This window comes from Bombus vosnesenskii, unplaced genomic scaffold (assembly GCF_011952255.1).
Source record: "Bombus vosnesenskii isolate JDL3184/JDL3185 unplaced genomic scaffold, Bvos_JDL3184-5_v1.1 scf7180000013379, whole genome shotgun sequence".
In the NCBI taxonomy this organism is placed as follows: domain Eukaryota; kingdom Metazoa; phylum Arthropoda; class Insecta; order Hymenoptera; family Apidae; genus Bombus; species Bombus vosnesenskii.
In genome coordinates this window covers 1,481,394-1,494,622 of record NW_022883009.1, presented here as the reverse complement: position 1 = coordinate 1,494,622, position 13,229 = coordinate 1,481,394, and the positions used below count along the sequence as shown (strand labels likewise).

The 13,229-nt window shown below is 37.7% G+C and overlaps 1 protein-coding gene across 8 annotated transcripts in view; it reads left to right on the top strand.

The window, feature by feature from the left end:
- LOC117237482 (hormone receptor 4-like) overlaps positions 1–9,072 on the top strand; it is a 143,225-nt gene extending 134,153 nt beyond the window's left edge. For 4 of the 8 annotated variants that reach the window (XM_033501487.1, XM_033501489.1, XM_033501486.1 and 1 more), the window contains 8 exons: positions 956–1,166; positions 1,458–1,811; positions 6,234–6,368; positions 6,523–6,786; positions 7,245–7,437; positions 7,585–7,590; positions 8,170–8,297; positions 8,587–9,072. In XM_033501487.1, the coding sequence (XP_033357378.1) occupies positions 956–1,166; positions 1,458–1,811; positions 6,234–6,368; positions 6,523–6,786; positions 7,245–7,437; positions 7,585–7,590; positions 8,170–8,297; positions 8,587–8,667 (1,372 nt within the window). In that variant the 3' untranslated portion in view covers positions 8,668–9,072. The remainder of the gene's footprint in view (positions 1–955; positions 1,167–1,457; positions 1,812–6,233; positions 6,369–6,522; positions 6,787–7,244; positions 7,438–7,584; positions 7,591–8,169; positions 8,298–8,586) is intronic. The other 4 variants (XM_033501490.1, XM_033501488.1, XM_033501485.1 and 1 more) reach the window with 2 other exon arrangements.
- Positions 9,073–13,229: the final 4,157 nt, after the last annotated feature.

Sequence of the window (13,229 nt, the reverse complement as noted above, 5' to 3'; positions counted from 1 at the left end):
GCGAACTCTAACCTTTAGATGGTGCTAAATACTACCTATGTTTCAACGTTGAGAACAGAGAAATATATTGTTTCCAGAATCTGCGAGGTTACCATGTTACGCTTCAATAATGTATATAGATAGATATCCTCCTGTAGATATTATATCACCAAGTTTTTCATTATTTCCCCTTTCGTGATACGACGACACTCGGTCTCTTCAAGTGCACCTCAAGGCTTCAAGGTACTACCCATTCTAATATATCCTGCAACACGGTTGATTAATCCCTAAGGTAGTACAGGGTACCGTTACTTGCTTTCATGCCTGTGCATTCAATGTCTATCGCCATATCCGACAAATCCGACAAATTAGTTGAGAAAAGTCGACGACCAATTTCTCTGCGCATCCCAGTGTAGCTATAATTCTCCAAGTATGAATCTTTAATCGGTTTCTAGAACCGAGATCCTCCCCTGAGGAGCAAGGAAAACTTTGAAACTTTATTCGTTGGATAGAAAATCCTTGATGACTAATTGTAAAATGCCCTCCACTCTGTCTGCTCTACACTTCACGCTAACTATAAGATCCGTGTTTCAAAAAAGAATATGACTGTTTGGAACAGGACAAGTATTTATTTTTAATAATAAGCTACGTAAAAAGATTTTAAATAAACGAACCTGTATCGCCAAAAATGAATTCAATACTGTAATGTCAGCCTTGTTTTATGAAGTTGTACATAATGTTTCACTGGAGATAATCACGATATAATCTACATCTTGAAAATAGAGCAGATTTCTATCGTCTAATTCGTTTACAATGTACTGAACCACAATTATGGTTGTTATACAACCACAAACCACACGATAACAATAATTTGTTATAGTAAACATAAGTTCTTATACTGAAATCTCTGGAAAGTTCTTATGAAATCTTCTTATGAATGTGCAATGTGAAAGAGCATGAAATTATGTGTGTGCAGGTGTAAGGGTTTCTTCAAAAGAACTGTACAAAATAGGCGAGTGTACACGTGCGTGGCAGAAGGTGGTTGCGAAATTACGAAGGCCCAAAGAAACAGGTGTCAGTACTGTCGTTTCAAAAAGTGCATTGAACAGGGTATGGTCCTTCAGGCCGTTCGAGAAGATCGAATGCCTGGAGGAAGAAATTCTGGTGCTGTATATAACCTTTACAAGGTTAGTATTAACTTGATATCTTCGATAATTATTAACACCATAAAATAAAGATATCAAATAATTAAAACATTATTCAATAAAATTATCTTTTCAAGAGCGAAAAACATACGAAAAGTTTTTAAAAACATTAATGCTCCCTAACTTTTTGTTGACGATGTACATGTGAATACAAGAATGAGAAACTGATCCTTAATCTAAGATATATTCACGCACTCAACAACTACATGTCGATCGTTGTATTGTTTTCCAAGGTAAATGATTAATTTTATTCCGCCCTCTTTCCTTCCATAGGTGAAGTACAAAAAGCACAAGAAAAGTAACAAAACAAGTGGAGTGGGCGGAAGCATGGGTGGCATAAGTAGCGGCGGTAATGTTGGCGGTGTTAACGGGTCGGGATCCCTTGGTGGTAGCAAAAGCACCATGGGTTCGACGATGCTTGACAAACACATGGCTGTAGCCGCAGTCGCTCACCACAGCCAACAGCAACATGTCCAGCTAGCTGGTGGTTTTCTTCATCATCACAAGATTTCGTCGGGCGACCCGCTCAACTCGCAATCTACCACCAGTCACTCAAGTCACCCCGCGCATTCGGGACACCTTGTTAATGGGACGATCCTGAAGACAGCGCTCACCAACCCCTCCGAAGTGAGTTCACGTCATGTTCTGCACTTTTACACCGTTCTTCTTCTGCCTTGATTTTTTACTATAATCCCTAACTTTTAAACGAAGGTCCTCACGATCTAGCGAAGAGATATGTAGTAGCTATCTTGTCCAATGACGCATGAACGACATTCCATTGGCAGATAATGTTTTGTAGACTCTAGATACGGTAGGATTAAATCGGCAACAATGAGCGAAAGCACGAGAAAACAGAATTCTCTACTGTAATATTTGAATTTTTATGACCCAACTGCTCTCGTTTTAATAAATCAGAAGGCTATTAATGTTTTAAGAAAAGCTCTGTCGTAAAATTCAACTTAAAAGTTATCTATTAATCTTATGAAATTGAAAAATATTGAGAAATATTGATTAATACATAAGCATAATGTTCTTCTTTTTCACTCTCTCGTGTTTTCACCAAAGCTGAGAAATTTGTTAATAACAGGAAGGCAGCGAAGAAGGTTAAGCGTCCACCCAGCACGGTAACTTCCACTTCTTTCCCTGTTCCTTTGAACATCTCTTCGTAAGCAACGTGACGCAACGTATTCGATTCCACGCGATCTTTCTGCATGATAACTCGTGGAAGCGCGCTAGGTATAACGTCTAAGAAAGATTCCATGGGATTTCTCTATCAGCTCTCCATTAGATCGATTATCTAACAAACCAACCAACATATACGTGTGAAATGTTTTTTCCTCTGTTCGCGTCTTAACGAACACTCCGCGAACGCGTATAGATCAACGTCGTCCGTGCAACCGTAACACGATTTCGAATGATTTATTCGAGACGGCTCGTTAGAAATCGAGCACGGGTCGACAAAAGTTGATCTTCGTCGAGAGAATGCACCGTTGATGAGAACGTCCTGAAGGTATCTTCACTTTCACTTTCGAAGCAGCTGCACGCGATCGGATCACATGCACCAACGCGATCTTTCTCGCTCATGGAGATTTCTTTCATCCAATTCAGCACGTTCTCGATTGGTTTCAACGCGATTAAACACCAGGAAAACACGATGATATCGTATTAATCGGATCAACTCGATCTTCCACATATCGGAAACATATTTTCCTCCAGAAATGAATCCAGGAATGAATCACGAGATCGCGCAAAAATGGTATTGGCTAGGTTATGGCATCAGTAACTTTGGTTTCGAGATCGTGAGGAGGCGGCTATGTGCGCGTTTAAAACAATCATTTGAGGAACGTTAGTCAGTCGATGAATTCTGCGCAATGACTACACGGCTCCTGGATTGAGGCTGAAGTCATACAGGAAATAAATATGTGAACGATTACAGAATTATCGCGAATAGTATGGTTAAATATTTGTTCCTCTTCGCTTTCACCACATTTCAATGATCGAAAAAACCATTAACAATCAAATGTAACAAATTTTCAAAGGAAATTAAATAGGTATGATATGCGCCATTTACAATTTTTCTGTTTACAAGACTATATGATACAGTCTAAAAGGTAATGGGAAGACGTTAGAACAAGTGAGCTAGTTAATAATACAAAAACCCAGAAATCGGTGTATAATATACGTGAGGTGTGTCCAAATGGACACAATTGATCAATTGATCAATTTTACGCAAAGAAATATATTTATTATTGCGAGAAATTGAAATACTGTTTTGCTGTTTCGAAGAAAAAATTGAGAAAATAGTAACAAGTTACAAAGAAACGCTAAAAAATATAGATTATGTTGCATGTTTTACGTTTGCGTGACGATCATTCTATTTTCCTGATCTTTGAAATTGTCGGGAATTGATTAAAAATGATCAATCTTATAAAAATGTATCTGGTTAAGAAACCTTAAACATATGAAATAATCAAGAGCTGACATCTCGATACGTCAAGTTAACGATAAAAGATATGAAAAAATGTAAAAAAGAACGCTGGAAAGCACGAATAATAAAATAAGCAGAGGAACAAGTAAGTGGGAAAAATTAATCAATTCGACGGATTTCGACGGATTTCGACCATTTTTTCGAGAACGATCCTGAAATGAATGAACTCCATATTGCAATTTCACTTTCTTACGACTTTGCTTGCGCAAGCCTCAAGGTTTCCCACATTACGAAAGCCGATAGATACCAGCAAGCCGAGTACTTGGTTGGTCGTCGCCGTCTCACATGCCTTTTCGTGCTCGTCTAAACATAGTACTATCTTTTACGTCGTGAAAGTGTTTCCTATTAGAGGTTCGAGCTGCACCAACCATTTCGCGTGGTTCGACGAGCTAAACCTTCGCAACCGAAATTAATCCTCTAGATGATGAACGCTCGTTCGAAGTAGAACTGCGCGACTCATCGTTGGTCAGTAATGATCGAACTTCATTGAAATGACGCGATTGTAACGGTGGATCGTGGATGCTTATCAATATTCTGTGCCGTTCGCGTAATATACAGCATCGAAACGAACCGTGATAATCAGATCGTTTTAATTCGTCGCGTGAAAGCTCACGCGTTGACGAACGTTATCGGGGACCATTTATGCGACAAGAGTATAATACATACATACGTAACGTAGCTTGGTGCGCAATCAACTATCGAGAATATTCGAATGACGCTGTGTTACGTTTACAGACCAGGTGAGGTATGCAAACAACGAGAAGAATTACCGGGAACAGTAAGTCCGGTAGAGGCCATTGCCAAAAGTGAAATCGATGACTCCCGAACCGGATAAATATTGCCTTGTGGATGGAATACGATTAAGGAGGTCACTTTCCATCTCCAGGCGAATCGTTGCACACTCGCCACGATGCAGCGTATGGATTCTCATGAATTTCAAAAGTTCTCCTCCCGCGTTGGAAGAATGGAGAGTTTCGAGATGCATAAAGATTCGGATTAACGTGTTTCTCCAGAAACAAGATTCCAGATCTTTGCCAAGAAATGCGACAGTGCGAGAACGATATTGTCCATGGAGTTTACCAGAGCTTTTTCTAGAAGCTTCTGATTGCGAGAAGTAGAATTTGTAAGAAGGATGAATTCACCGTCCTAGAAAATTGCCACTACATACTGTCATGATCATTTGTGCGATACGGTGGATATCTTCTGACTTTGAAATGGTCAACGGACGAATATTCATGTTCCTTAATTGCAACAGAATCCCACCTTAATATCACCAGTTACAGTTGATTAGTCTCTTACCTATAAACTTATGTATAAAACTTACCTATAAACAAATGATGGAATTATTTGATCGTGTTAGATCGCTAACGCGCGATTGCGAAATAGTCGCGAAACGAATAAAAAACGGAATTCACGATGTTTGGTAAGGATTGCGCGTATATAATATGTATACATCGAAGGAGAGGCGTCAGTCGTTATCGACATCGCATCAAGATGACGACGACTCGGAGGTAGGGACAATAGAAAATCAGCGACAGCCGGTGCCAAGGACGGGCAGTTCTCCGCCGCGCGCCGGTTTCGTAACTCGTGAAAGTCTGCACAAGGGACACTGACCTCACCCTACCTCCTTCTCTTCCTCCTCCAACACCTTCGTCCCTCCATCTCCGCCGCGAGATCGCCGTCAGCAACGAGAACGCGTGTCCCACGGCTGCGTGACGTTCGTCAATATGCACGTAACTTAAAGATAAAGCCGAGCAAAAACGGGGATCGCAGCTTTCTCCGAAAGTGTCACCGGGGACCTCAGACTGCTCTCCCTAACCGTATATACTTCAGAAATACCGATCTCGAGAATCGAAAGGTCAATGAAAGGCCAGATCAGATTTACGTAGAAAGCACGGCCCCACGATTCGTCCACTGACAGATTGAAATTATCAAAGTGCGACCATCGTAGATCCTGCCATCTCGACACTGGATATATCGGAATATTCAGCAACTTTATTTCCACTGGTTCCAACCGATACGCTCGGAATAAAGTATGTGTACGATGTAAGATAGTACATACATATGTATATGGAATTGAAAAATTCAATACAAAAGCGGCACATTTCATATCTAAATCTGTTTTTGGTTTTTTATATTATTTTTTGTCGTTAGTTCAATTAACAATCCATTAATGATTGGAGTTCCTAAAATTTTAAGTCATTCGCTCAATTTCTCGCAGTAACAAATATATTTCTTGCAATCAGCGTAAAAATAATTGTAATTTTTATACGAGAGTGCTTCAAACGTTAGCATCTTTTGTACGAGCATCGAAATAAATGATTAACAAACTCCATTAAGAAATTGAAAATTAATCGTATTTTTTAAATTTCATCTATCTAATAATCTTCAGATTTGTACATATATAATTAGTTTTCAAATTATGTGATAAGTCCTACATAATCCTACATTCCTTAATCCTCCCATAAATCGTCATGCCGGAGTAGTAGCAGTATAACACTCAGAAACGATAAATTTTAACAAATTCAAATAGTTTAAGAGAAAAATTTTTTGTGTTTAAGGTGGTACACTTAAGGCAGAGGTTAGACAACACAGTAAGCAGTTCGAGGGATCGGTCTTTTCCTTTCGATGCAACCGTTGCTATGATCCAGTCTCTAATAGATTGCGACGAGTTCCAAGACATTGCCACGTTAAGGGTGCGTTTATCTAATTCATAGTTTTTAAACTGTTCCATTACCATTCGTGCTGCACATTCTCTAGGGTTCTATACTTTTCCTATTCGAACGAATAAAATTTCAACACAAACGGTGTGTCTCTGTTCGCACGTGTACCTCCTTTTTTATATTCCAGAACTTGGACGAGCTACTGGACCATAAATCAAACTTAAGCGACAAGCTGTGTCAGATAGGGGACAGCATAGTGTACAAGTTGGTGCAGTGGACCAAAAGGTTACCGTTTTACCTTGAGCTACCGGTCGAAGTTCACACGACGTTGCTCACCCACAAGTGGCATGAGATCCTGGTGCTGACCACTTCCGCTTATCAAGCGATACATGGTCAGCACAAGTTCTCCAACGTCGGAAGCGACGTGATGGGAGCGGATTTTATGCAAGAAGTAATTACTTTTCTATCCTTCGTTGCATTTAAATCTACTACTCCTCGATTTAGCAGAGATCCACAGATAAAGAACTTTCACTTTAACCAACGAATACAGTACAGCAGATTTATTTCATGACGTGAACCGATAGTACACACCTGTAGCCCACAGGTCGGGCATTTCTGTTCAAAGAGTAATGTAGAGTACGCTTTTTATTGCAAATAGTATCGGATAAATACGATCCTTAATAGAATCGTAATTGGTTGCATAAATCTTAACCAGACAGATATGGTTCTGTACGGACATTCGTGAATTCAAGCAGTACTTTCTATATTTAAACACGAGGAGATCATAGGAAGATTTATTTGAGAAACGAAGAAACTTTCTACTTTGAAAAATATAAAAAGGAATTGTGACACTGTATTAATCAAACGTGTATCGTCTGAATTAGATTAAATAAATGTATTCGTGCACAGGTTTCAAACAATATGTATACGTTGCAAACGTGCCTAACGAACATGATGGGCCGACCGATAACCATGGACCAATTACAGCAAGACGTAGGGCTCATGGTGGAAAAAATTACATACGTCACATTAATGTTCAGGAGGGTGAGATTACGAATGGAAGAATACGTCTGCCTGAAAGTAATCACCATGCTCTCGCAAGGTAAGTATTCTCATCAGATAAATCATTTAAAAATGCACAAATACCGTACATGCCTGTTTTTTCTTTTCTTCTTTTCTTTTTTATTTTATCGAGATACTTAAGATATAAAGAAATGCATCCTTTTTGCTAATGCTGCAATTGGCGAAGCAAAATGTAAGTTTGCGTGTAAACACGGTATAGGATGCTAATTTTTGCATATTTTTCATTTGCTTTACATGCCATATGTATAGAGTACAGCTCGTAATTATTCGAACAGTTTCAAATCGAAAGAAAAGTACCTGCATTCTCCATACGGAATACATTTACCAACCATCTGAACATAAGTAACGATATATTTATATTCTTTATATTACTTGATATATTCTCAACAAATTTGAAAGCAAAATGATACTCAAGGAAGGATTGATAATCGTCGAATAAATTTTAGAAAGACATCGCGAATTACTGAAGGAATTAAAATTTACTAACGATCGAATAGTTATAATTATAGTGAAAAATAAAATTCAGGACTTCAAAGATAAAAATATAATAGTGCTCAGCAAATGAAGAAAGAAAATCTTAACAAACGAATCGAAAAGTGAATATACAATCTTTGAGAATCTTTCGAAAACTTTCCTTACGTTTAGTAAATCTATCCATCCTTAGACTTCTGAACCTTTGTTTTTATCACCCTGTATAAATCGCTATCAGCACATGTTCACGATTGTTTCTCTTGTATTTGTCCTCTCTTAGCACGTGGAGGTACTATGGAATTAGAACATCTACAAGAACGGTACATGAGCTGTCTACGGAGTTTTGTCGAACACAGCGCGCCTCAACAGCCGAATCGATTTCATGATCTTCTCGTCAGATTGCCCGAAGTAAGTCAGCCATAAAAAAATTTCCCCTAGAATCGTTTAGATTTTCACTTGACCAGATGGGTGTGTAGCGTAAAGTACAGAAGAACAAAAAAAATAGAATAAAGTAGATAAAAGAAGTAAATAAATAGAAATATGAAAATATGCACAATTTTTATGATCGATGGTAGAGAAAGATTCAAGCAATAGAGTATCCATGATAGTACGACCGTATTTATAAATGTTTTCGTGAGAGACGAGTTAAAACAGTACCTACAATCTAAGTCGATCCTGTTTTCTTCCTGCATTCCAGGTACAATCAGCGGCAGCTCTTCTACTTGAGAGTAAAATGTTCTACGTTCCTTTCCTATTGAACTCAACAATTCAAAGATAGTAAATAAAAAACAAACTGACGATAAACGAAGCTGAATACCTATATACATACTATACATATAAATATATACATATATATACACGCGAAAGATTATATTGTATGTATATATGTATATATATGAAAATAGAATCGAACAAACAAACAAAAGCAAACGGGAGAGACTTATAGGAAAAGGGAAAAGGGAAAGGCTTTGTTTGCGTGTGTATAATAATTATATAAAAAAAGTATATATATAAATAATATAAATAATATAAATCTGTGTGTTCGTTGCGTTGTACAAAACGAAGAAAGTCGAGAAGAGAACGAGGAACCTGCGAAAAGCGTGATAAAACAGACAAAAGCGTTAGAAGGAAAAAAACAAGAAAGAACAAAAACTATAGAAAAACGAGAAGATTTGAAAAAAAAGAGACGCAAAGGACACGGAGGAGGAGAGAGAGAGAGAGAGTGTTTTAGATAAGAAATAAAAAAGCAAATTAATGAAAGAATAAAATGAGTTCGAAAGAGAGCGAAAGAGCGGGAGAGAAAGAGAGGGAGAGTGAGGAAGCGCGCCACCTCGAGATGGGAAATCAATCGAGGAGGGAACTGAACTTTTTTATCGAAACTGAAAGACTATAATAATATATTTCTGTACGCAGTACCGCGCAACTACGTCATTGTGTGTTCACGTTGCATAATCCGATCGATAATAAAACTCTCGTTACGTACGCTCACTGTAGGCCACCTACTACCACCTACTACTATTGCTGCTACTACTACTGCTACTGTTACTATTACTCTCCACCACTATCAAACTAAATAGCAGACTACCATTAAAACGACCGAAAGATCAATCGACCGATGTTGATGATAATGGTGATCATAATAATAACGATGATGATGATGACGATGATAATGGTGATGATGATAATCGACGACAAGTCACCAGCAACAGCACAAACGCAAAACAATCGATCAGTGAACGAATCGATCGCCGCGTATCTATGTATCTTTACACGCGAGCATAATAATTACAATATCACAGCCAAACGAGTACGCATTCTCGATAACAAAATAACTCTAAACGCCTATAAATACTTAAATACTCTCGTCTATGTATCCATGTGATCCTACCCTTAAACTAAACGACGTTGCAGACGTAAGTGTGATATTTCAATTATCATTCTAATTAAGAGAAGATACAGGAAACACGGCCGTCGTCATTACTAGAAGGACTGGCTGAATGGATGTTTGTAAAAACGATGACGATTTTTTCGTAACTGTTGAATCGAAAAACAGAAAAACTGATGTTATTTGCATAAAGTGATGCAGAGACCAATTTGACGTCTACTCAATGGTACCCTTCAATTATACGAAGGAAAATATTCCCGACGTTGAACACATTTGGATGGAAATCTGGCTAGACTCTAGACTACAGACTTATTGACTCGTAAATCGTCCTCGTTGTTATTGTCGTTCTTGTCGTCATTCACCGCTCCGAATCATGGTCCAAGCGCGCAACACAGAAGACTATATTATATATACATATATACATATATATATATATATTCACAGTTTTGTTAATTTACATTTTATCGTCATCGACGTAAATCTTTACGCGTGTAATATCGTGCATCATTCACCGGTCGATTTTTGACTCGTCCTTCGAACGATCCGATCCTCCACTTTTCTCGGATCACGAGATCACGCGATTCTAGAGCTTACGAAAAGAGGGAAGTGTCGCGTAGACGAAATTCTTCTCACAAACGAGACGCTTCCGCGAGATTCTCGACGACTTTTAAATAAAGTTCGATTCGATGACTTGCAAATATTTTACAAAATTTTTGTAACGGATGTTCTTCGAACTGATACTGATTTTCGATACGTAAGACAAACTTTTTAAACGTTTTTTATATAGTTCTAATGAATTCGTAGCCTGCCGTATATCGAAGTGATATTTTTTCTATTGAAAATCCTTGCAAGGATCTGATCGTTCGAACCTGTGCGCGTGAGCGCGCGCGCTTCGTTTCTTGTTACCAAGCGTTCCCCATTGATTCGTGACAAAAGATTGTTTTTTATAATTCCTCGTTAAAATGACTGCGATAATTTCATAGTATTATATACAAGAAAGAAAAAGGAGAAAAAGAGAAGGTAAAATGCATAAACGAATGGAAAATGTGACTAGCAAAAGACTTGGTATTTCTTTATTACGAGGAAGCTTATATTCGTAGCGAACAAAAAAAGGTAATAGAGTAATAAAAGTTCGAGTATACCTTTTTCTTCTCGCGTGAGCTTTTATCGGATTTATGGAAAATTGTTCCCCACTTTGGCAAATGTAGATATACATATGCATATACATATGTATAATACATATTTATGTGTCGCGGACACGTGTGATATTCGGTTTCCTTGTGACTCAGAAATACCTGGTTCTTCAGATTGGCTCAATTATTTAAGATAGCAAAACCAGTTGTAGAAAATGGAAATAACGGTAGGAAACAAACCGGTGGCTGACGCCAGTCGAAACGTCTTGTTCGTGTCTTGGAAAAGAAAAAGAAAAAATGATGAATAATGCTCCTTGTATACGCATGTAATGATTAATTAGCGCATGTTCTATCACAACGTGATTGTTTCATCTTGCCTCCATAGAAGTTATTGTAAACACGCGCTAATTACCGCTACGCACACGATCACGAGTACGATGAAATCGAATTCCCCTTTCTTTGATCCCGAAGGTCCGTTGTCGTGTCTTTGGATGCCTTCGGTCGTGTTGCATTTATCTTCATTCCCTGATCCTTAATTTTCTCTTCCTCTTATTTTCCTACACTACAAATTACAAAGCGAATATTCTGCTCAAAGCAAATTCCACCGAAGTTTTCGCGGGGAACTTTCTCTACTTTCGTCAACCTTGATGCCTTTTCCACATCTTGAGACAATTTCGCCGGACTCGTGATCGCGAGCGCATGTACGAAAAAAAAAATCAACACGAGAACTATACACACAGACCTTGGGCCTACTAGCCTAGGGATACTTGTCCATACTATAAGACTTAACTAATGATGGGATACTTCATACGGTAAACAATGTATATTATTTGCGGTTAAGGAACTGGGGGTAACGGTTCCTGTATTCCCCGGACATCATCGTACACTTGTTCTGTGTTCAATTGGACGGTCGATAAGGTCGCAACCGCGAGTAATAGAAAGAAAAAAACAAGCAAGATAGAAGAACGAAGAGAAAAAGAAAACAAGCTCGCTAAATTACGTTAAGAGAATATTTGACATGATATTGGCTAACGCGTATTTCTTTTTTCTTTTACTTTTTCTTCGAAAACATAAATCGCTCGTAATTTCCTCACGTTTACACGCGAAAATTTACTTTGAAGTTACCGTTTAGTATAGTGCAATACGAAGAAAGGAAGCAATCGTGTTAGCATTTAGACCGATACATTTGTTCCTTTTGCTCTCTTTCTTTTGTCTCCTACCTTCGTAGACATTTTTTACGCTCCTCGTTCCTTCCTCTTCCCTGCCCGTTCCCTCGAGTTGATCCACCAAACCGCGACTGTTCACCCTTATGTTCCTATAACCCTGCCCATCAACCAATTCTGTTTCCTTTTTTTATTCCCGTTAGCTAGTAAAGATAATGTACTTCCCGCGGAGAACTCTTTTCTTGTCGCCTCCTATTTATTGTTAGCATGTACATACAGCATCGAAACAGATGTTAAAGAACGGCGAGGAAAAAAGAACGCCGCGTTAAGAGAAAAAAGCACCGAGTTGGACTGTCTATTATATTACATTATATATAAGTATATAAATATAAATATAAGTATATAAATATAAATATAAGTATATAAATATAAATATAAATATAAATTATAAATATAAATAATATGAATATAAATATAAATATAAATATGTATATTGTATAAAAAGAAATGTGCACCGATGTCTGGGAGTACAGCAGCTGCTTACGGGAGAGCTATACGTTGGATCAGCAAGACTTAGGGCATTATACTACCCACGAGTATTATCATGCCCAACCTTTAATATTTAAGTGCGAGTGAGAGTCTATTGAGCAAAAGTAAAAGAAAAAAAGATGAAATTTAAAAATATAAAAAATACATATGCCTCTCGTTTGTGGGTTTAACTTTGTACATATTGTACGAAAGGTTTAATAATAACTACGTTGAAAGTACTAGTCCTGTCTCTTTGTATAATTCCGTGTTATACCTGCTCTTATATAGTGTCAAGCGGTGCAACAGCGTTTCTAATCCTGTGCCAGCCGTACGATTGAGCCTGATTAAAATTATGCTATGCAGGATATGTATGCGACACCGAATTTTGCCGAGTTGTCTATGCTCTGTTCACAAATGTCGGGATGGTAATAAAAACTTGTATTTCTTTTGGGGCGATGAATCATGACGCTAATATATATATATATATTATTAATATATATTATCGTCATAATTCATCGCCCTAATATATATATATATATATAAATATATATATAAATATATAAAATATATATATATAAATATATAAAAATATATATATTACGATATATTATCGTCATAGGCAAATTATTTC